Source organism: Gracilinanus agilis, chromosome 2 (genome assembly GCF_016433145.1).
Source record: "Gracilinanus agilis isolate LMUSP501 chromosome 2, AgileGrace, whole genome shotgun sequence".
Lineage (NCBI taxonomy): Eukaryota > Metazoa > Chordata > Mammalia > Didelphimorphia > Didelphidae > Gracilinanus > Gracilinanus agilis.
In genome coordinates, this window is record NC_058131.1 from 671,291,809 (window position 1) to 671,317,823 (window position 26,015).

Here is a 26,015-nt window from a genome sequence, read left to right on the forward strand (position 1 = left end):
GTCTCTCTATACACTGGGCAATCTAGGTATCCCAAAGGTGTTATTTATTTAAAAAAATAAATTAATTAAATAAATTTAAAAAAAAAAACGGACCATGCCAAATGTGTTTCTAGAGAACTTAAACCTCAGAAACCACTGAGTCAACTACTTCTCTTACAGAATGTCTTACCCAGGATACCCTCCTACAGGCTACCCGGCATTCCCTGGATATCCTGTAAGTATCACTGCCGGAGGATGGGGGAAGGATGGTGGGGAGGAGAGTCAAGCAGATGAAATTTTAGAATCCTGTTGTGTAAACCCTGCCAAATCAATTCTTCTGGATCATTTCTTTTTCATTAACTAGTAGGAGAAGAACTTAACTCAGGCACCACAAATCCCTTTGTGTCATAGGGAATTAAAAGGAGCCCTCCCTGGTGAACCAGTAGTAATTGAGGCTTTTATAAATGTGCTTTTCAGACCCACACTGGGGACATCTGGGATGTTGTTAACAGCTGGGCTTGTATACCTGAGATGACAGACAGGATCTGGCATTTCAGCTTCACACCAGTGGTAGACTTGCTAACCCACCAGAAGGAAGAAGGAAGCCACAGTCAAGTTATGATACCATAACGTGATAGAAAAGATATTTGCAGCTCCGAATGTATCGGAGCAGAGGTGGGAATCATGATTTTGTCCATAGTTGGCAACTCTGTGGCAATAATTCTCACCAAATCATAGAGTCCTAGAACTAGAGATGGACTGATTCCAACTTTCTCAGTTTGCAAAGCCCAGGAACACGGAGTGATTTATCTAAGGTCACGCAAAGGTAGAACTAGAACTCGGGCTTCTTGACTTCTATTGCAGGGTTCTTTTCTTTCTTTTGCATTTTTAATGTTATTGTTTAATTTTTCAAATGATTCTATTTTTCTCCTTCCAACTTCCCTTACCCCTAAAATAGGAAAGAAGGAAGGGAAGGAGGCAGGGAGGTCCTTTCCTCAGGACGAAGTCAAGAAAGCCCTTGAATCCTTTTTTTCTTATGTGGTAGGGAGAATCCTAATAGTATATCCTCACATTTCAGGGGCACAAAAACTATTCTTTTCCCAGGAGTGTACCCAAAGGAAGGAAGGAAGGAAATGAGCAGTTATTAAATGCTTATTATGGGCAGGGTTCCATGCCAGACACCGGGAGTACAAATAAATACAAGCCCCAAAGAAAGTTATTCCCTGTCTTCAAGGAGCTTACATTCTAACAGGGAAAGACAACACACACGAAAAAGCTGAAAAGTAGGGTAGGGAGAGGAGAAGAGATAGATGGAAGAGGGCAGCAGGGAAAGGTACCTGGCAAGGGGCCATGGTTTTGAAGTCCAGAAAATCAGGAACAAAGCTAGGAAGAAGATGAAGACACCCTGGCCTGCACCCTTCCACAAAATAGAAGAGCTCATCGGGGAAGAGGGGACGAGGCAGGACTTCTGGAAGGATTTTCTAGGTTGAATAGGCAGCAAGAGTAATGGGTTCATTGTAGGGGGAGGAGGACCCCGAGGATGCATTGAGAGTTCTAGGATAGGCCATCAGTAGAGGGGCATGATATTAAAGTCCAGAAAGTCTGAAACGGTGCCAGGAGAAGGCTGCCCTATACTGTAGCAAAGAAGCCTGGATCTTGTACCAGAGATGCAAAAACTAAGTTACAAGAGAAATGAATGACTTGCTGGTCCCAAGGATTGTATTTAGCCTAATCTTGGTAGAAGTGACTCCAAGGAGCAGGGGACTAGAAGGTTTCTGTTGTTCCATTAAGTTAAGAAGGTAGCAGAGTTGTACAGTAATTTTTGTACTCTTTTTCAATGTCCTGGCTATATTTAAGCCCAGATTTACTTGGTAATTTTCTGATTCTCAGCCTGCAGGGCAGGATTCATCATTTCCTCCTGCCGGTCAGTATCCGTATCCTACTGGCTTTCCTCCGATGGGAGGAGGAGCATATCCTCCAGCACCAAGTGGTGGTTTCCCAGGAGCTGGAGGCTACCCAGCCCCTGGTGGTTACCCAGCCCCTGGAGGGTACCCTGGTGCCCCCCCACCAGGGGGAGCCCCATCCTATCCTGGAGGTAAGCCGTCATCCTTGGAGCTGGTGATTTGGGGTTACTGTCCTAGATTCCTTATGCTCCACACCCTCTTCCCCCCAGTCCCTTCTTTCCTGTTTGCAGTCAAACTGTCACTTTAGTTCAATCACTGAGGATACAAAGCAGAAAAACAACACGCCTCTTCCCTCCAGGAGATAATGGCATTTAGGTAAATTATTAATCAATGAAGTAGAATACTGTAAATAAGGGCAAAAGAAGGAACCAGAGTGCTCTAAGAAAAATCAGAGGCAGGGCAGCTAGGTAGACGTACCCAGCCTGGAGACAGGTCCTGGGATCAAATCTGGCCTCAGACACTTCCTAGCTGTGTGACTCTGGGCAAGTTCACTTAACCCTAATGGCCTGGCCCTTGCCACTCTTCTGCTCAGAACTGATACTTAGTATGGATGGAAGGAAGGAAGAGAGAGAGACAGAGAAGGAGGGAAGGAAGGGAGGGAGGGAAGGAAGGCAGAGGCAGAGTTTATATTCATCTCAAAGAATCAAGAAAGGTGCTAAGATGTCAGCACTTGAACTGGAACCTGGAGGGAATGTCATGTGCTATATGTGGGAGAGTTATGCCTGCAGAGCAGTCAGAGCTAGGAGCTGATCTAAACATTGTTGTGAAGAAAACTGTCATAATTCTCCTGCAAAAAAGTATCGACTAGAACACTTGGAGCACACCAATGTGGATACTTAAATGTATCGGTTGGTAGCATTTTATTGAAACCCTTACCTTCCGTCTTAGAATCAATACTAAGTTCCAAGGCAGAAGAGTAGGAAGGGCTAAGCAGTGGAGGTTAAGTGACTCACCCAAGGTCACTTAGATAGGAAGCCACCAAGCCACCTCACTGCCCCTAGTTAGTAGCATTTTTAAATACACTTAACTGATAGAATGAATGTTGATTATGTGTCATCCCTGCCTTCGAATGTGTTGTGGTCATTATTTTTCAGTGTGTCTGAGATGATGACATTTATTGTGACATTACAAAACTCTTCTTTCTACAGCTTCTCCAGGCCAAGGGTTTGGAGTTCCACCAAGTGGAGCTGGCTTTGCTGGCTATCCACAGCCACCAACCCAGTCCTATGGGGGCGGACCAGGCCAGATCCAGATACCAGGTGAGTATTGAACGTAACCAAACAATCCTAGCCTAAACAATTTTTTTTTAACCTGAGAAGGAAAAAATGAACATTAGTACTGTACATATCAGTGAACCAAATGGTTCTTTACAACATTTTTTAGCAGACCTAGAGACAGGAGGTCCTGTGTTCAAATGTGGCCTCAGACACTTCCTAGCTATGATGACCTTGAGCAAGTCATTTCACCCCATTGCCTAGCCCTTACCACTCTTCTGCCTTAGAACCAACACATCACATTGATTCCAAGATGGAAGGTAAGGGTTTTTTAAAAACCAATAACTTTTTTTGCATAGTATTTAGGATCATGAACTATTCTAAAGATTTAAGTTTTGGAAAACTTTTAACAAACAAGAGGCGAATCATTTGTCTATTAAAAAAGCAAACAAAACATTTCCAAATTTAGAATCAGAGTCTCTCCACTTTCACACAAACCATCCAGTTGACATTTCCTTTTATATCCATTCTCCTCCATCTTTGACCAAAAGAAAAAAATAAATCTAGACCCTTCCTGAAATAGAGTCAGGATTTCATCTGGAGTTTACAGAAACATCTTAACTCTTGAGTATGCTGCCATGAAAGAGAGCATGAAAATGCACGTACTTCACATTTGTCACGTGTCACATTTGTAGGGATTTTGGTCAGCACATTTCCAAAACAAAGAAACAAACAGCCTTCCTTTGGTTTGTAATTCTAACCTTGATCTCTATCAGTGTACAATATACATAGCACCCAGTGTCCTTTTAAAAAAACCAAAACACCAAACCCTTCCCTTCCATCTTAGAATCAATACTAAGTATTGGTTCTGTGGGACGGGATCACGAACGATGGACCCCTCCACTTAAATAAATGCACAATCTTGGAGTCAGAAAGCCAGGAAGACTGTAGTCTTGTACTTTGGACTGGACATCTCCAGTTTTGGATACGCAGAGATGGTGCATATCCAGAGAATCCAGAGAATCTCCGCACATCCAAAACTGGAGATGTCCACCTTTCCAAAGGTATAATAAGCTGCTGTCTTGTACTTTGGCTTCCTGACTCCAAGACTGTGCATTTATTTGAGTGGAGGGGCCCATCGTTCCTGACTCCATCCCACATAATTCCAAAGCAGACGGTAAGGTGAGAATGGTAAAGGATAGGCAAGTTGGAGTTAAGCAATTTACCCAGGGTCACACAGCTAGGAAGTATCTAAGACCAAATTTGAATCCAGGACCTTCCATCTCTAGACCTGACTCTCAATCTATCCAGCTGCCCCCAGCCAATGTACTTTTGTTTTGTTTTGTTTGTTTTGTTTTTAAACCCTTAACTTCTGTGCATTGGCTCATAGGTGGAAAAGTGGTAAGGTGGTAAGGGTGGGCAATGGGGTTCAAGTGACTTGCCCAGGGTCACACAGCTGGGAAGTGTCTGAGGTCAGATTTGAACCTAGGACCTCCTGTCTCTAGGCCTGACAATGTACTTTTAAGGAGTGACCCATTTCTAGAAAAAGTGAACTGTTAACATGATTTTTTTTTAAATTTGTAGGTGGGTTTCCTGGAGGACAGGTTCCTTCCCAATATCCTGGTGGCCAAGCTCCTGCTCATTACCCTAATCAGGTATTTTTGGACCTGCCTTTTCTAGCAAAAGGGTGACTGTAATGCTAAGTGGAAAAAAAATCACTGTTCCACTGCCATTGGCTGGTTTATAATATGGCAGAAATTGGGGGGGGGGGCGGTCTTTGTAGTCTGTGACTTTGCTAACTTGATTGTGAGCGAGGCCAGAAGATGTCCTGCTTCGACCCACTAGATATGGTTGGTGAGCTCGGATGAGGCAGACAAGATCAACTCAGCCTCCGAACCAGCCTCCGAACAGAAAGCATTGTATTTAGGTCTTCCCTTTGAGGCAGACTGGCTCTGTGACCTTAGACAAATCCCTTAACCTCTCTGGGCTTTCGGCACCTCTCTGTAAGGTGCTAAGATGGCACAGATCTGCATCCTTATTTGGGAGTTCTCTATAGCAATGAAATCACAGGTTGAGTTTTATTCTCTGCCATGGGTAATAGTTCTGGATAAATGATAGATCCCTCCTGAAAGGTTAGCCTGGAGGTTGAATGTTCCTGTGAGGCAGCATAGTATGATAAAAGGAATACCAGACTTGACTTTGAATTCTATTCCTGTTACACAGTCGCTGTGTCACCATGGGCATGATATTTAACTTCTGGGGCCTCAGTTTCTTCATCTGTCATTTTTCAGGGGGTAGTAATACACCATCTCCCCAGAGCTAGAACTAGGGAGTCTTGCTCACAGGACAATTTCTCTTGGCAGAGAAAGGCAGAGGAGTATCCAAGGTATGACCACTCTTTTATATGATTAAGATAGGTTTTAGAGACCTATCTTAAGAAATCCTGGGAGTAATAGCAGCTAGGTAGCAATAGTAAATAGAGTGCCAGGGTGGGAGTTGGGAGGATCTGGGTTCAAATGTGGCCTCAGACACTTCCCTAGCTGTGTGACCCTGGGCAAGTCACTTAATCCTTCTTGCCCGGCTCTTGCTGCTCTTCTGCCTTAGAACTGATACTAGGTTAGAAGGCAAGGTTTTTGTTTGTTTGTTTTAAAAAAAGAAGTCCTAGGAGTTGAGGCAATTGAAGAACTGGTAGGCCAGGTGGGAAAAAAACGATGAGTCAGGCCCTGAACATATTGGGAAGGAGTGGAAGGAGGAAAAGTCACGTGGAGGTTCAGAGAGGATAGCAACAAGAATCTGATCAGGAAGTGAACGTTAAGGAAGTGGTAGGTTATGGAGTGATGGTGACAGAGGCAAGGTCTAATCATGCCAGTGGGGAAAAGATTCACTCCTCCTAGCTCATGTGCCAGAACATGGGAGAGAAGCAGCAGGCAGTCATGAAGAAATCCTAAAGGAAGGGAATAAGCATTTATATACAGCCTACTATATACCAGGCATTGTGCTAGGTCCAAATAGCATCCCATTTGGTTCTCACAACAATTCTGAGAGGTGGATGCTGTTATTAATCCCATTTTACAGTTTAGGAAATGGAGGCAAACAGAGGTTAAGTGACATGCCCAAGGTCACACAGCTAATAGGTGTGTGAGGCAGGATTTGAGCTTGCGTCTTCCTGACTCCAAGCCAAGCTCTCTACCTACCATGCCACCTCCATAGTACCTAAAGGAAAAAGTGAGGCATAAGTGAGTATCAGAAGACATGCGGACCTGAGAGGAGGAGGAGAGCTTGAATCAGTCCTAGGATCAGAGATTCAGAACTGGAAGGGAACTTGCAGATTGTCCAGTCCAACCCAGTTCTCATTTTACAAATCAGAAAACAGACTCAAAGGGATGCAAAGACCTGCCTAATGTAACAGAGGTAGTCAATTATCAGATCCACGTTCTCCGACTCCACTTTCCCAGCAAGAGATCTTTCCTCCATCTTCCAAGAAGGCTCCCCGAAGGCACAGAGCATACAGGAGGCAAGGATAGCCGTGTGGTGGGGGAGATGGACTTGAACACAGTTTACTGGAGATGTGGTGGCACTCTGCCCACTCCCCAGCTCATCATTCAGTGGGTTCCCAGAACTGTCAGTTCATTTGAGGCAGAACTGGAGAGGCAACAAGTGCTGTCTACCGTCTGCTCCATGGGGAGGAGGTCCTCCATTGGGACAGGGATGTAATGGCCACAGAACCTGGGATGCAGGGGTGGGATGGCATCTCTGAGGCTGGATGAGAAAGGCAGCCTATCAGCCTGCTCAACCCAGAAGGGGTAGAGGGTGGGATGCCAGCAAGTAGGGCACAGCCCTGGTGCCATAAGGGTTGTTGGGAGGGAGGTGCTTGCTGATCTAAAGTGTTATGGAATATACGTGTTTAATCATAATAACATAATCTCGAAACTTGGGTAACCGGATTATTTGTGGGATTTTCGAGTCTCCTGGTACTACACCCGGGAGGATGGTTATGTGCTTCCATTCTGCCTTATAAACTCTATCTGTTCTTTCAGATCAATACCGAGTTCTTTTCTTCCTGTCCTGTTTTCTCTCCTCTTTCTTTGGATTATAGCAGTGAAGTGAGTAAGGCTTTTTCTCTGCCCTAAAGGCCTCTTGAAGTATATTCTCTGGAATTATTCTCCTTTGTGATGTACCTTTATGATTTCTTTCCTAACTGCAAAAGATCATTTGCTTCTCTTTCATTTCAAAAGGCAATTTGCATGAGTGTCAACAATTCAATAGATGCAAAATAAACTGGTCTCTCTTTGGCTCCTCTTAGCTTGTAAATGGCATCTTTGTCAAATAAGTCGATGATGGTAAATGCAGAGGGGCTGCCAATACAAAATCTGGTCGATTAGATAATCAGATTGGGATTCACAGAGTTCTCAACACACTGAAACAACAGGCTGAGTCTAAGTTAATAAGGGAAGCTAGAGAGTCCTGTACTTGGCTTTAGAACGTACTGGCCAGGGGAGGCGTGGAGTTCAAGGGAGAGGCACAGGGTTTTAATAGATGACAAACTCAATTAATAAGTGTCATGGCAACCAAAAAGAAATCAAAGCAGCCCTCATTGCTTTGAGGCCTGTCATTTTATTGGAAAGGGCACACTTCTCTACCAGGCTTTCCCCTTCTGAATAGATGAACTTCATGAACTGCTGTTGAACAGCCCGCTGGTGGATGAACCTTTCCAAATGTAGCCAAACCAGAGCTCAGATGAGACACAGCCTGTCACCAGACTCCTTTTGGAAGCCCTCCTCCTTGATAAAAGCTACTCACATAGCCTTTAAGATGCCAGGATCATTTACATACCATACGAAGGGGAAGCTTGCTGGCTTAGTGGCTAGAGATGATTCTACCCGTGTGACTCTGGATAAATCATTTAACCCCAATTGGCTAGTCCGGTGATGGGCAAACTACAGCCGGTGGGCCAGATGGGGCCCCCTGAAATGTTCTATCCGGCCTCAGTGACATTATTCCTAATCTGACGAATACAATGAGCAGGATACATACAATACAATGAAACTTCAAAAGAGTTGCCTTAGAAACAGACTGACAGATGAACAGATTAGCCCTAGAGATTAGGGCTAGATAAGTAGATGGGAGATGCTGAGGGGACTTAAAATCATGTCAGAAGAAGCTGGCAGGATTTAGCCCAGAAAATAAGATTTCATGAAAGGCAGGAGGAAGGCCAAAGAGACAGAGCCTGATCGATATCTTTAGATAACTGAAGACTTCCCATGTGGAAAAGAGATTTTACTTGTTCTGTCTAAAGGGTGGAAATTACAAGGACCCAGATTTTGGTACGATGTAAAGAGCTTCCCATTGGCTGGAGGCTCACAGGGTTCGAAACTAAAAGGCACCTGGAGGTCACATAATTTTTTAGATGAGATTACTGAGGCTCAAGATCTGTCAGATGGTAAATTACAAAATTGGAATTTTAAGCCCAATCTTAGAGCTCCAGATTCATGACTTTTTCTACCATGGGCTGCCTTATGAAGTAGGGAGCATCCCATTGCTTAAAATGTTGAGCTACGAAATCTGGATATGACTATCATTCTGAGATGCCATAGAAGGAGCTCCTATATTGCCTGGTGGGTTGGTTTAGGTGGTATCTGGGCCTTTTTCCATCTCCACCATTCTGGATTCCAGTGTAGATAGAGCTTGGGGCTTCTAATAGTAATGGTGTACGATATGCATACAGCAAACTCCTATGGGCAGCTAAGTGGCCCAGGAGATAGAGCACCAGCCAAGGTCAGGAATACTCATCTTCCCGAATTCAAATCTGGCCTCAGACACTAGCTATGTGACCCTGGACAAGTCATTTAATCCTACCTCAGTTTCGTCATCTGTAAAATGAACTGGAGAGTGAAATGGCAAATCACTCCAGTATCTTTGCCAAGAAAACCCCAAATGGAGTCACAGACACCACAATAACAACAACAACAAATATAGAACAGTTCGAGAGGAGAGACAGAGATGAGGATGATTGTTTCTTATGCCATCTTAAAGTCTCTGGATATTTGAGAGGAAGGCAAAGCTGGCTGTCCACAGAGCAGTCGTCTCCCTTGCTCCACATCACAGTCTGACCATGTCACTCCCCTACTCAGTAAACTTGAGTGGCTTCTACTTGCCTCTGGGACAATAACCTTAACTTTCTGTGTGTGTTGGTAACCCATGTGGCAATCTAGTGAAGCCCTTCTCAGAACCATGATTTTAAATGCACCAAAGCAGTTAGGATTACATAGGAAACACACGTGTGTATGTGTGTGTTAGTGTGTGTTTACCTTGTATATGCAGTTATCAGAATGTTTTTTAAAATAAGTTCATGGGCCCTCAGTTAAGAACCCCTGCTCCAGGATCAGAAGAAAACTCCTCTGTTTGGCCTTTAAAGCCCTTCATGACCTGATCCCAGACTACCTTTCCAGCCTTACTACATACATCACTCCCGTTCCTGTGCTCTACAATCCAACCAAATTGACCCTCTGGCTGTTCCTCCCATGTAATTCTTCATCTCCCATCTCTACTCCTTTGCCCTGGCTGGAATGTTCTCCCATTTAACCAGAATTCTTTGGTTTTTTTTGTTTTTTTTTTTTTCGAAATTTGGTTTAATTTTCTGCCCCAAGGCTTTGCTGATTCCCCTCTCCCCTACTCCACTTATGAGGGTTCCCCCCTCCAAATGATTTTGTGCCTCTATTTACATATGTCCATGCCTCCCCCAATTGATGTAAGCCCTTTTAGGGCAAGAACCATTTCACTTTTTTTTTTTTTAACCCTTGTACTTCGGTATATTGTCTCATAGGTGGAAGAGTGGTAAGGGTGGGCAATGGGGGTCAAGTGACTTGCCCAGGGTCACACAGCTGGGAAGTGGCTGAGGCCGGGTTTGAACCTAGGACCTCCTGTCTCTAGGCTTGACTCTCACTCCACTGAGCTACCCAGCTGCCCCCAACCATTTCACTTTTAACTTTGTATATCTAGCACCTGTCACAGTGCATGGCACATAGTAGGTCTTTAATAAAGACTTGAGTTTTAGATCATTTTTTCCTTGGGCTATGAAGGAAGTCAGTCTGCTCTTTATGATTTAAGGATCTTTCATTTCTCCTCATCATTGAGATGGAATCCCTTCCGCACCTGCCTTAGTAGGCAGATTATTGCTTAATCTGGTGGCCAGCCTTCTTGAACTCAGTTGGTTTATACTGGGTCCACTCCAAAGCCTTAGCACTGCCAGAGTCTGTACCCTGCCAGCATTGTCTTCAGTTCTCCAAGGATGTCCCCAGGAACAGGATTAGCGTGAGGACAGCAGTCCTTTCCTTCAGCACTTCTGAGGTCTGGTTTTATCAGTGTGTGCAAGCCCTCTGCTGATGGAGATCACGAGTCTTCAAGATTATCGTGGCCAAAAAATGCTTTATGTTGCAGCCAGTTTGGGAAAGAAGCTCCTTGCACTGAGTGAGGCTGCCCTGGGACGGCCTTTGCTAAACTTGCACTCTAGACCTTCCTGCCTCATTGCATAGTGTAAGCTTCCAGCTGAATGTACTGGGGCTTTCTACCATGCCTCAGTGAGGCATTGTGGAGCAGGGCTCAGTGGCAAGTTATTAGTTTTGTCCGAGCCTGTAATTTAATTGGTTTAAAGAATTCTCAGGACAGTCAGGTGGTACAGTGATAGAATACCAGTCCTGGAGTTGGGAGAACTTGGGTTCAAATTTGACCCTAGATACTTCCTAGCTATGTGACCCTGGGCAAGTCACTTAACCCTGTTTGTGTAGTCCTTGCCCTTCTGTGACTAAGACAAAAAATGAGGGTTATATTAAAAAAAAATTCATAATAAGGAAACACCTGTAAATCAGCATTTGGTCTTAGGGAGTTGTCTAGTTACACTGAAAGGTTGTAACTTGCCCAGGATCACACAGCCAGCAAAGGTTAGAGGTAGGACTTGAACTCAGCTCTTCCAGACTTTGAGGCCAGCTTTCTATACACCTGACAGCCTCCCATTTGTACCAATGTACTCTTAAGTTTCCCAGATTTATTCTAGGACATCCAACTTACCTATCCCACCTCTCTATTTACTTCCTCAAAAGTGAGTTTCCTGCTTTATTCACAGGGTTGTTACGAAAATCAGATACGAAAACATATAAAGGATTTTCCCAACTTTAAAGGGTCAGCTATTGTGGTTATTAGCTATTGGTACTAGAAGAGAGACTGGTTTTCCACTTCAATGCTTGACATGGAGTGGTTTCTTATAGCCATTCTCCTCTTTAATTCTTTTTCCTACTCTGCTTCCTTTGGTAATAATAAGCCAGAAGGATATTATTAGAAGTTCATGTTGGGGTTTTAAACAATAGTTATTTCCCCCCACAGATTCCCCAAATTTGCCCTCTTTTCCACTTTTCTTCATTTATCTCCACCCTACTGGTAGTGACATAAATACTTCTCAATAATCTCTATTGAAATTTTAGGCCCTAAAAATGGTACAGAATTGTTTCCTGTTGTTCCATTCCCCACCCTCTTGAAACAATGACTTTGGTCTCTTAAGAGGAGCACGAGATAGAGTTGGGAAGTGAAGCTAGACAAGAACAAATGTCCATAGAGAAGGTCCATCCTGGAGGAGACACGGCATAGAGGATTTCCAAGTCAGGGTTCAAAAGGAAGAGAGACGTCCTTCAGGGGTTCCTGTTGGCAGCTGACATTATCTGTGTTGCCTCAAGTCCCAGGATGATTGGGAGCCTCCTGAATGAGATCTGTGATTGGTCAAAAGATTTTAATTACGCATCTACCCTGGAAAAAAAGCACGTAGAAAATACCTTTTGTCTTGACTCCTTGGCGATTGAAAGCCCATGAAGTTGAACCGACTACTGTGTATTAAACTTGTAGATTTGCTAATATTACCAATTCAGGGGTGCTTCATTGGTACTAGGAGAGCCTAGTGTGAATAGACAATGCACGGGTTCAAAATCGAATGAAAGGAAAATAATAGGAAAGGAAAATAACTGAATAAAAGGAAGAGAGTGAATTGAGTTGCCTTTAGTATCTGCACAGTGATTGTCATGCCTCTATGCTTCTCCCCAAAACCAAGGTCCATCTTCTTAATGCCAATATTATTCTAATGATGGCGAGTGGCTGTGAATCATTCACAGTAGGTGAGAAATTAAACTTATGGGGGGCCCAAAGGATAATCTAGAGGTGTGCGATGGCACTGAGGAGCCTGCAATATAATGTGATGAGAAATTGCACAAAAGGGATGTAAAGGATGTCATCAGAGAGACACAGGACGGGAAAGGAAAGTGGGCCAGTGATGAGGAGGAGCAAGGAGTAACCAAGGGACAGCCTCTGTACTTGGATGTCTTCTATGCCATGCCAAGGCCTGGGGAGGAGACCCCCAGTGTATGGGGAGGACCCTGTGGAATAGATTGACTAGAAGAGGAAGCAGGAAGGAAACGGAAATGCATTTTATTTTGCCCTTATGAAGGGCATTACCCATATCATGCCTTTAAACTTTAAATCCATAAATTGAATTAATTCATAATTTTTAAAGACATCAGCTGTTTAGCTTCTTCCTTGCATCATTTTTATTTTCTGCTTTTCTCATACTAAAATATTGGGTTCAGTAATCAGAATCTCATACAAAGAATGAGGTTCCGTTACATGATCAAAGTTAGAATGTTTCTCATTGGAAGTCTGACATAGGATTGTAACATTGTGTTTTCCCTTGCCCTTTTCTTAGCCCGTTAGGAGATAAAATTAAACCATTTTAGTGTTACGAGATTTATTGTTCTGCTATCTTCCTTTTGTCCTGCTTTTAAGTTGGGCTCTGCCAGTGGCTTGTTTCACAGTAGCCAGATCTCTCTGTTTTCCCCCTAAACCTTCCACTTCTGCCAAAATGGAAGCCAAGGCACAGGAAGCCTAAAAGATTTACACAGGCAAGCGGGACAATATTGAATCTGTTTTCTACTTAAAAAGAAAAGCTAACTCTTCACAATAGATATTTTGTTTCACTTGCCATAGTGGCAACCTGGAATAGTGGAACTTACTAGGAAGAAGCTAATTGTGTTTCCTGAATGTTCCTAATGCCGACATCGAGAATCTCTAAAAATAATGGACCCTAGAAATACAGAGCTAACCATCTAACCCTGAATCCTAAATAATAGTTTGTTACAGTTGAATCTTTCTTTACACTTCTTCCCACATTACCCATTAGTGGTGATATGGAGATGTGATTATACATATAATTGATAATTATCTATATGTAAATATATAATTATTAATTATTTATGCCATTTTTATACATTTATAATAATACAAATAATTAATAATTATGTATGTGGATATATAACATTCTTAACTTCCATTTTAGAATCCATACTATGTATTGGTTCGAAGGCAGAAGAATGGTAAGGGCAAGACAATGGGGGGTTAAGTGACCCATCCAGGATCACTTAGCTAGGAAGTGTCTGAGGCCAGATTTGGACCCAGGACTTCCTGCCTCTAGGCCTGGCTTTCACTCCCCTGAGCCACCCAGCTGCCTCCCGAGATTTATTAGACTCTTATAGCTCAAGTAGCATTGCTAAAGTAGTTGGGCTTCCCTGCTCAGACTGACTTTTGTACTTCTTTTTCCTAGCCAGCAGCCATGACTCAAGGTACTCAGGGAACAATCCGACCTGCTGCCAACTTTGATGCTGTAAAGGATGCTGAAGTCCTCCGAAAGGCCATGAAGGGATTTGGTAAACAACAAATGGGATTTTTTTTCAATAAATTGAATTAAAATAATAAAATAAATTAATAATAATAATAGCTAACATATATACACACACACACACACACATATATATATATCACATGCCAAGGACTGTGCCAAGCAATTTACAATTATCTTCATGTTTGATCCCCACAACTACTCTGGGAGGTCGGTGCTGTTATTATTCCCATTTTACAGATGAGGAGACTGAGGCAGACAAAAGTGAAGTGACTTGCCCAAGATCACACAGCCTAGTAAGGGTCAGAGGCTGGATTTGAACTCAGGTTTTCCTAACTCCAGTCTTGGCACTTTATCCACTCTACCATTTAGCAGCCCCAAATTAACCTAAAGCCACTTAAGCTGGGATAAAAATAACTTCATTTACTTGTAAGCCCAGTGTTCAAGTGTAGACCTTCATTTGGTCTGGCTCGTGGGCACCTTCCAGGCATACCGAGGTATGAACGAGTTCTGAGAAATCCACAGGAGACACTCGTCCTGACATGCTTGTGTATAATTCTTCCAGGGACCGATGAGCAGGCCATTATAGATGTTGTCTCCAACCGCTCCAGTGATCAAAGACAGAAAATTAAGGCAGCTTTTAAGACCATGTATGGAAAGGTATGTGCTTGGTGTTTTTTTTTTTAATTTAGTGATGAAAATAGGTACAGTATCCCAAGAGAGCAGTAATGATGACGTCTAGATCTAAGCAGAAATGTCTTCTTAGTGGATATAAAGCAGTGCTACTGTGACCTGAGATCTTAAAGGGATTATATTTATTTTTCTTGAGAGCCGTGGCCTTGGTATGGTTGCTTCCTATGATGGTGCAAGTCCCAATCCATCTATGCCTTTGGTATAATTCATATTTGACCATAACTCCTCCATAGAATAGCCATCAAATAGCCTGGAGACCTTCCTCTAATTCTCTTAATATTTTGCAGATACTAGTGCAGTGCCCAGACCACCTGCCTCTTCCCCCTGATACAGAATGGGGCCACCCCCTTTTCTGGTCAAACATCTCCTTGATGATGTCATTTATGACCTGTTGCATGCACACCATCATTGGTAATCTGCTGCTGCCTTCCTCAAGTTAGGTCAACAAGTATTATTTATCATGTGCTTACTATGTGCCATGCACCGTGCTCCATACACTTTCCATTGTTCCCTGGGTCACATGTAACTTTCTTTCTCTTCACATGGTGGGGTCCATGGTTTAAAAAAAACTCTTAATATCTATTAACAGAAAAGAAAGTCAAAAGCAAATATGCAAAGCAAAGAATCAAATCGGACATAAATCCGTTTAACTAAACAAATGCATAGATGAATGACAAATGGAAAGTGTTTGTGTTGGCTCCCCTTCCAAGTCAAACCGAAGTCCTCGAACCTTTTGTTTCTTCAGTTTGTTTACAATCTATTTCTAGTTAAGTGTGTCTGCTGCTCTGGTTCTGTTCATCTCACTTTACGGAAAGGGAGAGAGATCAGACCTATGATTTCATTGATCCAAGGAACTCTTGGTTGGAGAAAACCTACTCTGCCAGTGTAGATGGGCACAATTGTCCCTGAGAAAGTGTCTCAGGGTGCTGAGAGCCTAAATTCTTGCCTAGAGTTACATGGCCAGTATATGTCAGAGGCAGGAAAGGAATCCAGGTCTTGCTGGCTCTGAGACAGTGCTTTCTGTCTGCCATGACCGTGCCTCTCAATCTCACTTGGCATCATTTTCTATGTCTTCCTATCCATGATTTAGTTTTCATTTCTCAAAGGCTCTTGTGGACCTTGAATATACTCTTTGCTTTGAGCTTTTAAGAGACGTATAGACTGCTATCATAGTTTAACCCCTGTTAATTTATTTTTTTTAACCCTTACCTTCTGTCTTAGAATCAATACTAAGGAAGGGAAGCAACAAACTGGGAAAAAGTTTTTATAACAAAAAGAATCAATACTAAGTATTGGTTTTAAGACAGAAGAGCAATAAGGGCTAGGCAGTGGAGGGGTTAAGTGACTTGATTGGCTAGGAAGTATCTGAGGCCAGTTTTGAACCCAGGATCCCCTGTCCCCAGGTCTGGCTCTCTATCCCCTGAGCCACCTAGCTGCCTCTTCCCTTGTTACCTTATAACTAAAGAGTTACTATAGCTTCCTAATTCATCTTCTTACCCAATTGGGAAATAACCTACCAAGGTTTCCTGGTCAGCAACTACCACTGGTTTCTTATTATTGGGGAGCCATTTTTCTCTTTGTCCTATCTAATATTTCCTGTATAGGAAAGGATGAATAAGGGATAATCTGTGCCTAAACCCCTCGTTTCCTATTGCCTGCCTATTATATCAAATCTGAATTTATCAGCTTGGAATCAAGGTCATTCATTAATTGGCTATTTCCCCTTTAAAGCAGGCACTCTGCTCAAATTGGATTATCTTACTTTACCCCATAGAGCCTCTGTTGTCCATGAGACATAGAAGCTAAGATTTGGTTTGTCTGTCAGTCCTTTTCAAACCTGATCTCATTTCCCTTTTTGGAACTTCTGCAGTGAATATGTGGTCTGAACCACAGTATCTCAAGTAGTCTTAGAGTGAAAATGCAAGTCAGTGTTCTTACCTCAAAACTAACTCGCCTCCTGACTTAATAAGAAGAACATTTATGTAGCACTTTAGGTCTCTAAAGATTTTCCCCAGAGCAACTGTGTAAGATAGGCACTGCAATGATCATTATCACCATTTTTCTGATCAGAAAACTGAGAGGTTCAGTGACTTCTTTATTTGTCAGTGATAGTATCATCTCCAAGTCATACAGGCTGGAAATCTTATTCATCTCTGTCTTTTCCCAGTTCACTGAGCCCTATGGTTTTCTTTTCTCAAAATAACTCTCGTATCTGTCCCTTCTTCTCCATTTCCACTACTACCATAGTGACCCCGGTCCCTATTCCCTAATGCCTAAAGCATTACTGTGGTTCCTAACTGGTCTTCCAGCCTCCCATCTCTTCCCATTCTCCTGTAGCCCACCTATCCACACCAGACTTTTCTTCTTACCCTGCTTTCAGTTTATATCCCAAACGGTCAGTGGTTTCCATAAACTAATGTAAGGAACCTTCCTCATAATCTCGGAATCTGCCTTTATAACTGGATTTCACTTTATTTCTGTGTCTTCCAGTAACACTGGAACATTCATCATTCCTCCAGATAACCCACTTTTGCTCCTGCTGCTCGCTTCATTTGGAATGCTGCCTACTTCTTGATTTACTAATCCCTGACCACCTTTCAACTCCTAGCCCAAATCGCATGCCATAAAACCTGTTTTGACCCTCCTCACTGAACATCTGCAGTATTTTATTTACTGTGCAGCTCTGTGAAGGGCTTGTGCTGCCTCATGTTATTTATCTCTTAATATTTTCACATCCCCCAGTCTACCTGGATTGTAAGTGGCTTGAGGTCAGGAACCATATCTTAATTTAGTCATATCCACAGAACTGAGTGCACCATCTGGCACATAGAAGGTGCTCAGAAATTTGTCTTTTGACTGAATTGTTTTGTTACATGTATCAGTCTTAATCCTCTATGTGTCTTACTTTTGCCCATTTTATTTTAGTAAGTATATTTCTTAATCCTCTCCCTTTGTGTTGGATTAGTGCTTAATAAATGCTTATCGATTAGCTGAATAAAATGTGTATCTGTAAAATGCATTATTATATTTGGATTTATTTTTTTTCTTTGTACATAATCGGATCTTAAATTCAGGTTTTCATAAATTCCATAATTCAATAAATTCCCATAAAAACAGCACATTTTTTAAGTCTTGGATTTGTAATTAAATAGGATTTAATCAAAGATCTCAAATCTGAATTAAGTGGAAATATGGAAGAATTGATCCTTGCCTTGTTTATGCCACCTACATATTATGACGCTTGGAGTTTACGGAATGCAATGAAGGTACTGTGTGACACCCTGAAAATTTCATCTTAACTCAGTTGTAAAACTTCCCTCTATTTTTGTAAATTTAAAAGCAAACGTCTGTCAATCTTTTCTTATATGCATGAGATATAATTATTTTGAGTATTTGGGGTCTCCCCCAGATAATTTCCCTTTCTCATTTTTGTAAAGGGAGCAGGAACTCAAGAAAGAGTATTGATCGAGATTTTGTGTACAAGATCAAATCAGGAAATTCGAGATATTGTCAATTGTTACCGATCAGAATTTGGACGAGATATCGAAAAAGACATTAGATCAGATACCTCGGGACATTTTGAACGATTGCTTGTATCCATGTGTCAGGTAAGTAGAACATTTCAAAGCTATATCGGTGGGTGTCAGTGGAAAAAGGCTCTTTATGGCAGACAGTATCTCACCCTTTAAGCACTATTGCTAATCAGTGTCCTTTAGTCTTTTCTGCACTCAGGGTGTTTATCCTTCTTAGCAATTCAGCTAAGCCCTTGACAGTGACACCCCAGCATTTACCTTGCTTCTTCCTTCTCAGCCACCATTTATTGCAACATTTATTCAGACATGGCTGCTCTTGGAAGTTCAGAAATGATCAGCTCCTTTTAACTTGTGGAATACTCCATAACAGAAAACTGTCTAGTTTTTTTAATGCATTTTTTTAGAATGCGAATGCATTTTTTTAAAGCCATATAAAGGAATCAGGATTGATTCTTCAGTGGACAATATCAGCCTAATACATACACAAGTAACAGTTTTGCATTGAGAGACCAGACTTATGTGGATGAAGCTAGAGAGTCAGGGAAATAGGGCATTCGATGTTCTTCTAGTAAAATACAAAGCCTCCGAGCTAGAAGAGGCCTTTGTGGTCCTCTAGTTCAGCCCCTTCATTCCTTTCCTTATCGGGATTCCTGAGATAGAATAGCTAGATGCCCGAGGATATAACTTTAATTTTTGTGGTCCTGGCTGCCAGTCCCTCAGGGCTGCTAGATAACCTCAGGGTTATCTTTTTTTCTTTTCTCCTGGTTCCTAACATCAGTTCTTTTAAAAGGATTATTTTGCTGCTACTGCCAATACTGTCATCCAGACCTTAACTGCCTCACACTCATAGTTTCCTCCTGACCTCCAGGCTCTCCCTTGTCTGATCCATTGTTGTCCTTGGCGGTCAGGTTTCTCTGCTTGACCAGGAGTTAGCAAATGTCTGCAGGCTGGGGTGGTTTCTAGACTCCTCATTGTGGTCCTTGATTTACATTGGTGACATTTGTTTGAGTAATAATGGTAGTCTTTGTGGTAGCTCTTTTTTAAATAATATTTCCCTTAACTTTATTTTTTGCTTCAGCAGCTTACTTAATTCAGGTTTGAGTTGCCTGAAATGCATGCTGTATCTCAATTTTCATTTTTCTATTTTATTGGTAGTGATTTTGATCTTTCGCCTGACAAGCTGTTCTTGGTCTGTCTCTGTATAGACAGACATCTGATTTGGGAATGGCTCCAACATCCATAAAACAGTAATTTCATAGTTGTTAAAATAAAATTTTAGTTTTTGGTGGTAAATTACTGGGTCCATGTCTTCCTGACTCTTCAGCTGTTAACAATATGTCTATTGAGACACCTTCAACATATTTTATAGAACATTTCCATGGAGAATAGACAAGAATTATTAAGAAAACTTTGAAAAAGCAATTCAGTTCAGCAAACCTTTATCAGCATCTATTTTTTTTCTTCTTCTTTTTTTTTAACCCTTAACTTCTGTGTATTGGATCATAGGTGGCAGAGTGGTAAGGGTGGGCAATGGGGGTCAAGTGACTTGCCCAGGGTCACACAGCTGGGAAATGTCTGAGGCTGGATTTGAACCTAGGACCTCCCATCTCTAGACCTGTCTCTGAATCCACTGAGCTACTCAGCTGCCCCCAGCAGCACCTATTTTATTGAAGTCACTGTTAGATGCTGGGGATGCAGGTATGACAGCAGTCTATGTTCTCAAGTTGTCTTTCCCTTTTGAATATAACTTCTTGAGAATAAGGAATGTTTTGTTCTTTGTATATCCCCAACACTGGCCTAGAGTAGCAGCTTGATTTATATTGAAGAATGGATTTTATTTAAATTTATTTAAAAATTACAGTCCTTGGATTTCTTGTCTCCAAATTCTGTCCCTTTCCTTGCCAGGGTAATCGTGATGAAAATCAGAATGTGAACCATCAAATGGCCCAGGAAGATGCTCAGCGTCTTTATCAAGCTGGTGAGGGGAAACTGGGGACAGATGAATCCTGTTTTAACATGGTTCTTGCCACAAGGAGCTTCCCTCAGCTGAGAGCTACCATGGAGGCCTATGCCAGAGTAGGAGTTGTATTTTTTTTCTTTAAGACCTGGGTTGGCTTGGTTTGAAATATAAAAGTATTTTAATCACCCTAACTCTTATTTGCAGATGGCTAATCGAGATTTGTTCAGCAGCATTGGCCGAGAATTTTCTGGAAATGTAGAAAATGGTTTGAAGACAATCTGTAAGAATTTTGTGTTTTTGATTTTTGATTTTTTGTTCATTTGAGAATTGGGAATTGGGCTTATACTGCTTTGTTCTCATCGGTAGATGGGACAGGAGAGCCTTTTTGTAATGTCCCTGGACAGAGGCCCTGACCAGCCTTGTGTTTTGGGTACATGTCCTAGTGAATTGTTGACATTTAATCCTTAAGTCATTGGCCTTATTTGGCCTTGATGGAAGACTTTCACTCTGACTTGTAAAGGTCATTTCAGAGGACTGCAGTTTTTAATGTGAAAGGAATACCCCTGGGGGACTACAAGTTCCTCACGTACAACTCTTCACTGAGCCAAGGACCACTTACTACATCCACAGACTATTTGAAGGCCTTTTCACTTTTGAAAAATTTCTTTAATCCAAAAACAGTTTCTGATGTTCAGAGCTTCTCTGTAAGACAGGAATAGAATTTTTCTATTCAATAGAATGGAATTGAGGGAGGTAATATTACTAAGTATAGCTTTGGCACTCAGGAAAAGAGATAGCTTTATAAATATCATTTCATGGTCGTAGTTAATACTCTGCACAGGTGGTACATTCCTTCTGCCGAAATGGAAATAGGAGGTAAGTTGGCCTGTCTCTAAGCAACAGCCTCCTTTTTTGGAAATACTATCTCCCCCAGCCTCAATACGGTCCTTCTGCAGTAGTTGCTGCTGCCGCTGAGAATTCTTTTCTAGGAACATATATTCTGATTTTGCTGTCTCCTCTGTTTTGCTTTACAAAACTGCGGGGTGCATTGCCTTCATTCCCTTCTCTTCCTAGCGTATTCTGGTTACAGTTTCCAAAACTATCATTGCCTCATCTGATAACACTGCAGACACCTGTTTAGGAAAGAAAACTGCCCCTGTTCCTATCTAATCTGAGCAAGGCTTTACTGGATTCATAGTTCCATCAAAGGTCTGTCGTTTGCCAGTTGGCAAGGCCAGATGATGCGTTTTTCTGATGAGGAGAAAGCCCAGGATCCATCCTGATTTTTAAGCTCCCAACTTGACCCTCTGACACTGCAGAGGAGAAGCCTCAGGTGGGAATATGAGCTGCGGCTCCTTGAGATCAAGGAGTGACTGCAAACAAAGTTTGTTTTGGCAGCAAGTCGACAGCCCTTTCTTTCTCACCCAGGAAACTTGGGAGGTCAACTTTTTAAAAAGATCAGAGGACAATCCAGGTTTCTTAACATTCAGTCCACTATTCCCTCTTTTAGACCCGAGTGGACTGACTTTATAACTAACTTTCAGACATAGATGGCAGTAACATGTATTTTTTTTATATCTTGGTAGCATTTATTTATTTACTTATTTAAAACACTTACCTTCTGTCTTAGACTGAGTGGCAAGAGCTAAGCAATTAAGTTAAGTGACTTGCTCAGGGTCACATAGCTAGGAAGTGTCTGAGGCCAGATCTGAACCCAGGTCTTCCCAACTTTAGTTCTAACCACTGGCTTACATAGCTGCCTTTCAGTGGCTTAAAAAAACAAACAAACAAACAAACAAATAAAAAACCTTACCTTCTGTCTTAGAATCAATACTGTGTATCTGTTCCAAGGCAGAAGAGTGGGAAGGGCTGAGCAATGCGTGTTAAGTGACTTTCCCAGGAAAGTGTCTGAGGCTAGATCTGAACCCAAGTCCTTCTCAACTCCAGGCCTAATGCTTTATCCACTAAGCTATATAGCAGCCCTTAGTAGTTATTAGAACTAGTGTCTCTGTTGCTTTTGAATAAGATGGTACTTAGAATAGCCCAAGATTTCCTGCTTTGTGACATGTAGAAGCAGTCTTCCTCCAGAACAGTGAGGAATTGGGATATTTTTGCCAAAGACAGCTTTTAGAGAAGGAGCCCCTGAATGCCTGCCTTTTGATCCAGCCATACCACTGCTGGGTTTGTATCCCAAAAAGATAATAAGGAAAAATACTTGTACAAAATATTTACAGCCACACTCTTTGTGGGGGCAAAAAATTGGAAAAAGAGGAGCCCCCGTGAGATACAGGCAGAATGGGGTGAACATTGAGTAAAAAGAGAGAGAGGGTGATTCCACGGTTCTTCAGGCCCATATTGTACAGAGGAAGTGGCTGGGATGGGGAAGGGGGAGAAGGATCCAAAGTTTCAGGTCACCCCTTCAGGTTAGACCCCTGTGCCTAGCCACGAGTGGTATCCCTAACTCTTTTTGCCCTTATTGCCTGACAGTGCAGTGTGCTCAGAACCGTCCAGCCTTTTTTGCTGAGCGCCTTTACTACTCCATGAAGGGGGCCGGCACCGATGACTCGACCCTTGTGAGGATCATTGTCACCCGCAGCGAAGTAAGCCTTTCTCTTTCTGCAGGGACAGTCGTTCTGTCACACCCCAGCCTGGTGGACTCCTCCCCTGAGGCAATGGAGTGGAAAGCTGCCAGCTGAGATTCTTAAAGTCAGGGCATAAGGAAATCTGCAAAATGAAACTGGGGAAATCTCGGTGACTGTCAGCTAATCACTGGTCAAGGATGTCAGTTCACGCTTCCCTGCCCTGCCTGGTACCTTCTACCATGCAGGGGGATGGACTGCTGTGATTCACACATGGAGAGTACCATTGTGGAAAAATTCTTGGGGATAGTCACCCTTTTGAGAGGCTCTGGGGAAGAGAGGTAGACAATGTTGTTACTGTTTTGCTAATGTAAAAATTTGTGGAAAAGGTCTGCTTCTGTGAATCTTTTCCATATCCTAAGGCTTAAAAAAAACCAAACCCTTACATTCTTTCTAGTATCAATTCTAAGACATGAGGGGCAAGGGCAAGGGCTAGGCGGTTGGGGTTAAGTGACTTCACCTAAGAAATTTCTGAGGTTAGATTTGAACCCAGGACTTCCCAACTTAAGACTTGGTGCTCTATCTACCATGCTACTTAGCTGTTCCCCCAAAGGTTTAGAAAAAAATCCAGAAGTCTTAGAATCAATACTATGTGTTGGTTCCTAGGTAAAAGAGTGGTAAGGGCCAGGCAACAGGTTAAGCACCTTGCCCAGGGTTACACAGCTAGAAAGTGTCTGAGGCCAGATTTGAACCCAAAGACCTCTTGTCTCTAGGCTTGACTCTCAGTCCACTGAGCCACCTAGCCATCCCTGAAGGCTTTTGAAGTTAAATGGAATAACTTATTTTGGGGTGCTGTTCACAATCAGTGTTTTCAGCTCAGGGATTAATATTAGTCATAGAAAAGTGCAGGGGTACAAAAGTCCCTGAGATTTTTTTCCCCCTTTGTTTCAGCTGAAATCAAAGCCCTTTCCTTGGTTAAGAGGATAATGGCCAACTTTTATCTCTAACAGTTTTGTCCTCACATCAGCTTTTTCCTCTTTTGCACAGATTGATCTTGTGCAAGTGAAACAGTTATTTGCCCAGATGTACCAGAAGACGCTGAGTACCATGATCTCCAGTGACACCAGTGGAGACTATCGCCGCCTGCTCCTGGCCATCGTGGGCCAATAAGGAGGGTTTTTTGAGAAACTGAACTATTCCAGTCTTCTTCCCTCGAAGACAAGTTTCCTGCATGCAGCAAAATCAACTGTAATCTAACCAAATGTGCTTTTTATTAAGGACACCGTCAGGGTGAATGTGCTTGGTCAGCACAAGTTATTCTTGCCTTAATTCTAATGTTATTTTTATTCTCTCCAAAATCAATGTCAAGCCATGAAGTGGCAATGATGTAATAGTAATGTATTATGTGGGGGGAACTTAACCCGTTGCCGCTACTGTCTTATTCAAATCAAGATTATGGAACAAATAAAAATTATTATAGTCTAGCCCTGCAGAATCCTACCTAACAGTAAAAGTGTCACATGAAAATCTTTAAAGCCCTTTTAGAGGTTGGTCCTCACTTAAAGGGCTGAAGCTGGGACAATTTTATAAGTACTTTTAAAAAATTCAAATATTTAAAAAAATCAGAATAGTCATTTGCATCTTTTTTTGTGTCAATTAGCAGTTTGTTTACAAGGACCTCGTTTTCCACCTATAGAATGTCATCTACTAATTCTTTTCAAAATCAAGATTATAGTGCTCAGATTATAGAGCAAACCTGAAAATCCATCATAGTTTAATCATAACCTGGGAAAGGGAAAAATATGAAGTGAGGCAGAAGACAACCTGTTTGGGAAATATGTTCTCTAGGAAACAGCAGATTCATTCAGAGCAGAAGTCTTGTCCTGGTCCCTTCTGGGGCTTGCTGAGTGCTCATCTTTTGCGGCTGGCTAGCCAGGGGCTTGAGGGAGGATGTTGCCCCAGTTTACAATCCAGAGGATAGAGAGGAGATCTCCCCCTACCATCCCCTCCAAGCTCAGGGGGAGATGAGTGTAGAGCCAATGAAGAACAGAAATGCTTGCTATAGAAAGCAGCTTTTGACCCAGGTTTTGGGGACCAGAAAGAGACAGGGATGGTGAGTTTTGTTGTTCAATTATTTTAGACTCTTCCTGACCCCCTTTGGGCTTTCCTTGGCAAAGGATAGTGGGGTGATTTGCCGTTTCCTTCACCAGCTCATTTTACAGATGAGGAAACTGAGGCAAATAGGATTAAGGGACTTGCCCAAGGTCACAGCTAGGAAGTGTTTGAGGCTGGGCTTGAACTCGGTATTAGGAGTCTTCCTGACTTCAGACCTCTATGCACGGCCCCACCCTGGTGGTAGGGAACAGGGCATCTGTGCAGGCTGGATAGGCAGAGGAGCTAAAACTGAGGAAGGAGCCTGCCGGGAAGCCTGCAATGGGATTAAGACTCTTCTTAGAAAAAGTTTGACGGCGGAAGATTAGGAGCCAACAGGTGGTGCAACGATTCCTGGAGCCTGCAAGACCTGAGTTCAGATTTTGTCACCAATCTTTTTACTTGGTAACCATCAAGTTCCTCAACCTCCCCAGTCCTCAGTTTCCTCAGCTGTAAAATGGGGTTGGATTCGGGCCTAACTAATATTTCCCGCCTCCAGCTCTTTGGGGACCATGAGAAAAGGGATGATTTAGTTTTTTTTTTTTTTTTTTTTTTAAACCCTTGTACTTCGGTGTATTGTCTCATAGGTGGAAGATTGGTAAGGGTAGGCAATGGGGGTCAAGTGACTTGCCCAGGGTCACACAGCTGGGAAGTGGCTGAGGCCGGGTTTGAACCTAGGACCTCCTGTCTCTAGGCTCGACTCTCACTCCACTGAGCTACCCAGCTGCCCCCAGATGATTTAGTTTTTTAGCTATATGGCTCACCCTCCCGTAGAGCTCAAGGTCAGGACCCCTACAAGGCTTCACACAGCCAGGTACATCCCAGCGCCTTCTCGGCGCATGCGCGGGAAGAATGTCCCGACTGCCTTGGACTCGACCTAGCTCTCGAGAGAAGAGATTTCGCGAGAGTTGGAACTGGTTGCTATAGCAGCCACGAAACACCAGGCTTCCAGTTCCCTCAGGTAAGAGAAAGAGGAGGTTCCTTCTGAATCCTGTTCCCTTTCCCACAGCGGCTGGCCGTCCGCAGCTATTCTTGAGGTGCAGAATGCCCGGTGTGATCGCGATGTCACGAGAGTCTTTCGCTGCCAATCTTCCCCCTCCCTAGCCTTTGCTTTGATCCCCTTAAACCCGCCCTTATCCCGCACGGTCCGCTAACCCGGCGCGCAAGTCTAGGTTCCTGAGGGTCTCGGGAGGCCAGCTGGATCGCTGTCTTTGTCCCCGGGACCTGGCGTGTC

At 42.8% G+C, this 26,015-nt stretch overlaps 1 protein-coding gene across 2 annotated transcripts; it reads left to right on the plus strand.

Moving 5' to 3' along the window:
- Positions 1-24,114, plus strand: ANXA7 (annexin A7). 2 transcript variants are annotated; one of them, XM_044662810.1, is made up of 13 exons: positions 1-214; positions 1,870-2,074; positions 3,092-3,202; positions 4,742-4,812; positions 7,195-7,260; positions 13,791-13,893; positions 14,431-14,525; positions 17,711-17,824; positions 17,996-18,166; positions 19,997-20,167; positions 20,256-20,331; positions 22,539-22,651; positions 23,678-24,114. In XM_044662810.1, the coding sequence occupies exons 1-13, from the start codon at positions 161-163 to the stop codon at positions 23,798-23,800; spliced, it is 1,473 nt and encodes a 490-aa protein (XP_044518745.1). In that variant the 5' UTR covers positions 1-160; the 3' UTR covers positions 23,801-24,114. The 2 variants fall into 2 exon arrangements, with proteins under 2 accessions (XP_044518745.1, XP_044518744.1); XM_044662809.1 differs by lacking the exon at positions 7,195-7,260 and having other exon boundaries at positions 2-214.
- The last annotated feature ends 1,901 nt before the right edge of the window (positions 24,115-26,015 follow it).

Excerpts from the sequence above, each read along its gene's own strand:
- ANXA7 (XM_044662810.1), top strand. The coding sequence starts at position 161 with ATGTCTTACCCAGGATACCCTCCTACAGGCTACCCGGCATTCCCTGGA. Across the intron at positions 17,825-17,995 it reads GTTTACGGAATGCAATGAAG|GGAGCAGGAACTCAAGAAAG; the intron begins GTACTGTGTGAC and ends ATTTTTGTAAAG. Across the intron at positions 22,652-23,677 it reads TCATTGTCACCCGCAGCGAA|ATTGATCTTGTGCAAGTGAA; the intron begins GTAAGCCTTTCT and ends TCTTTTGCACAG.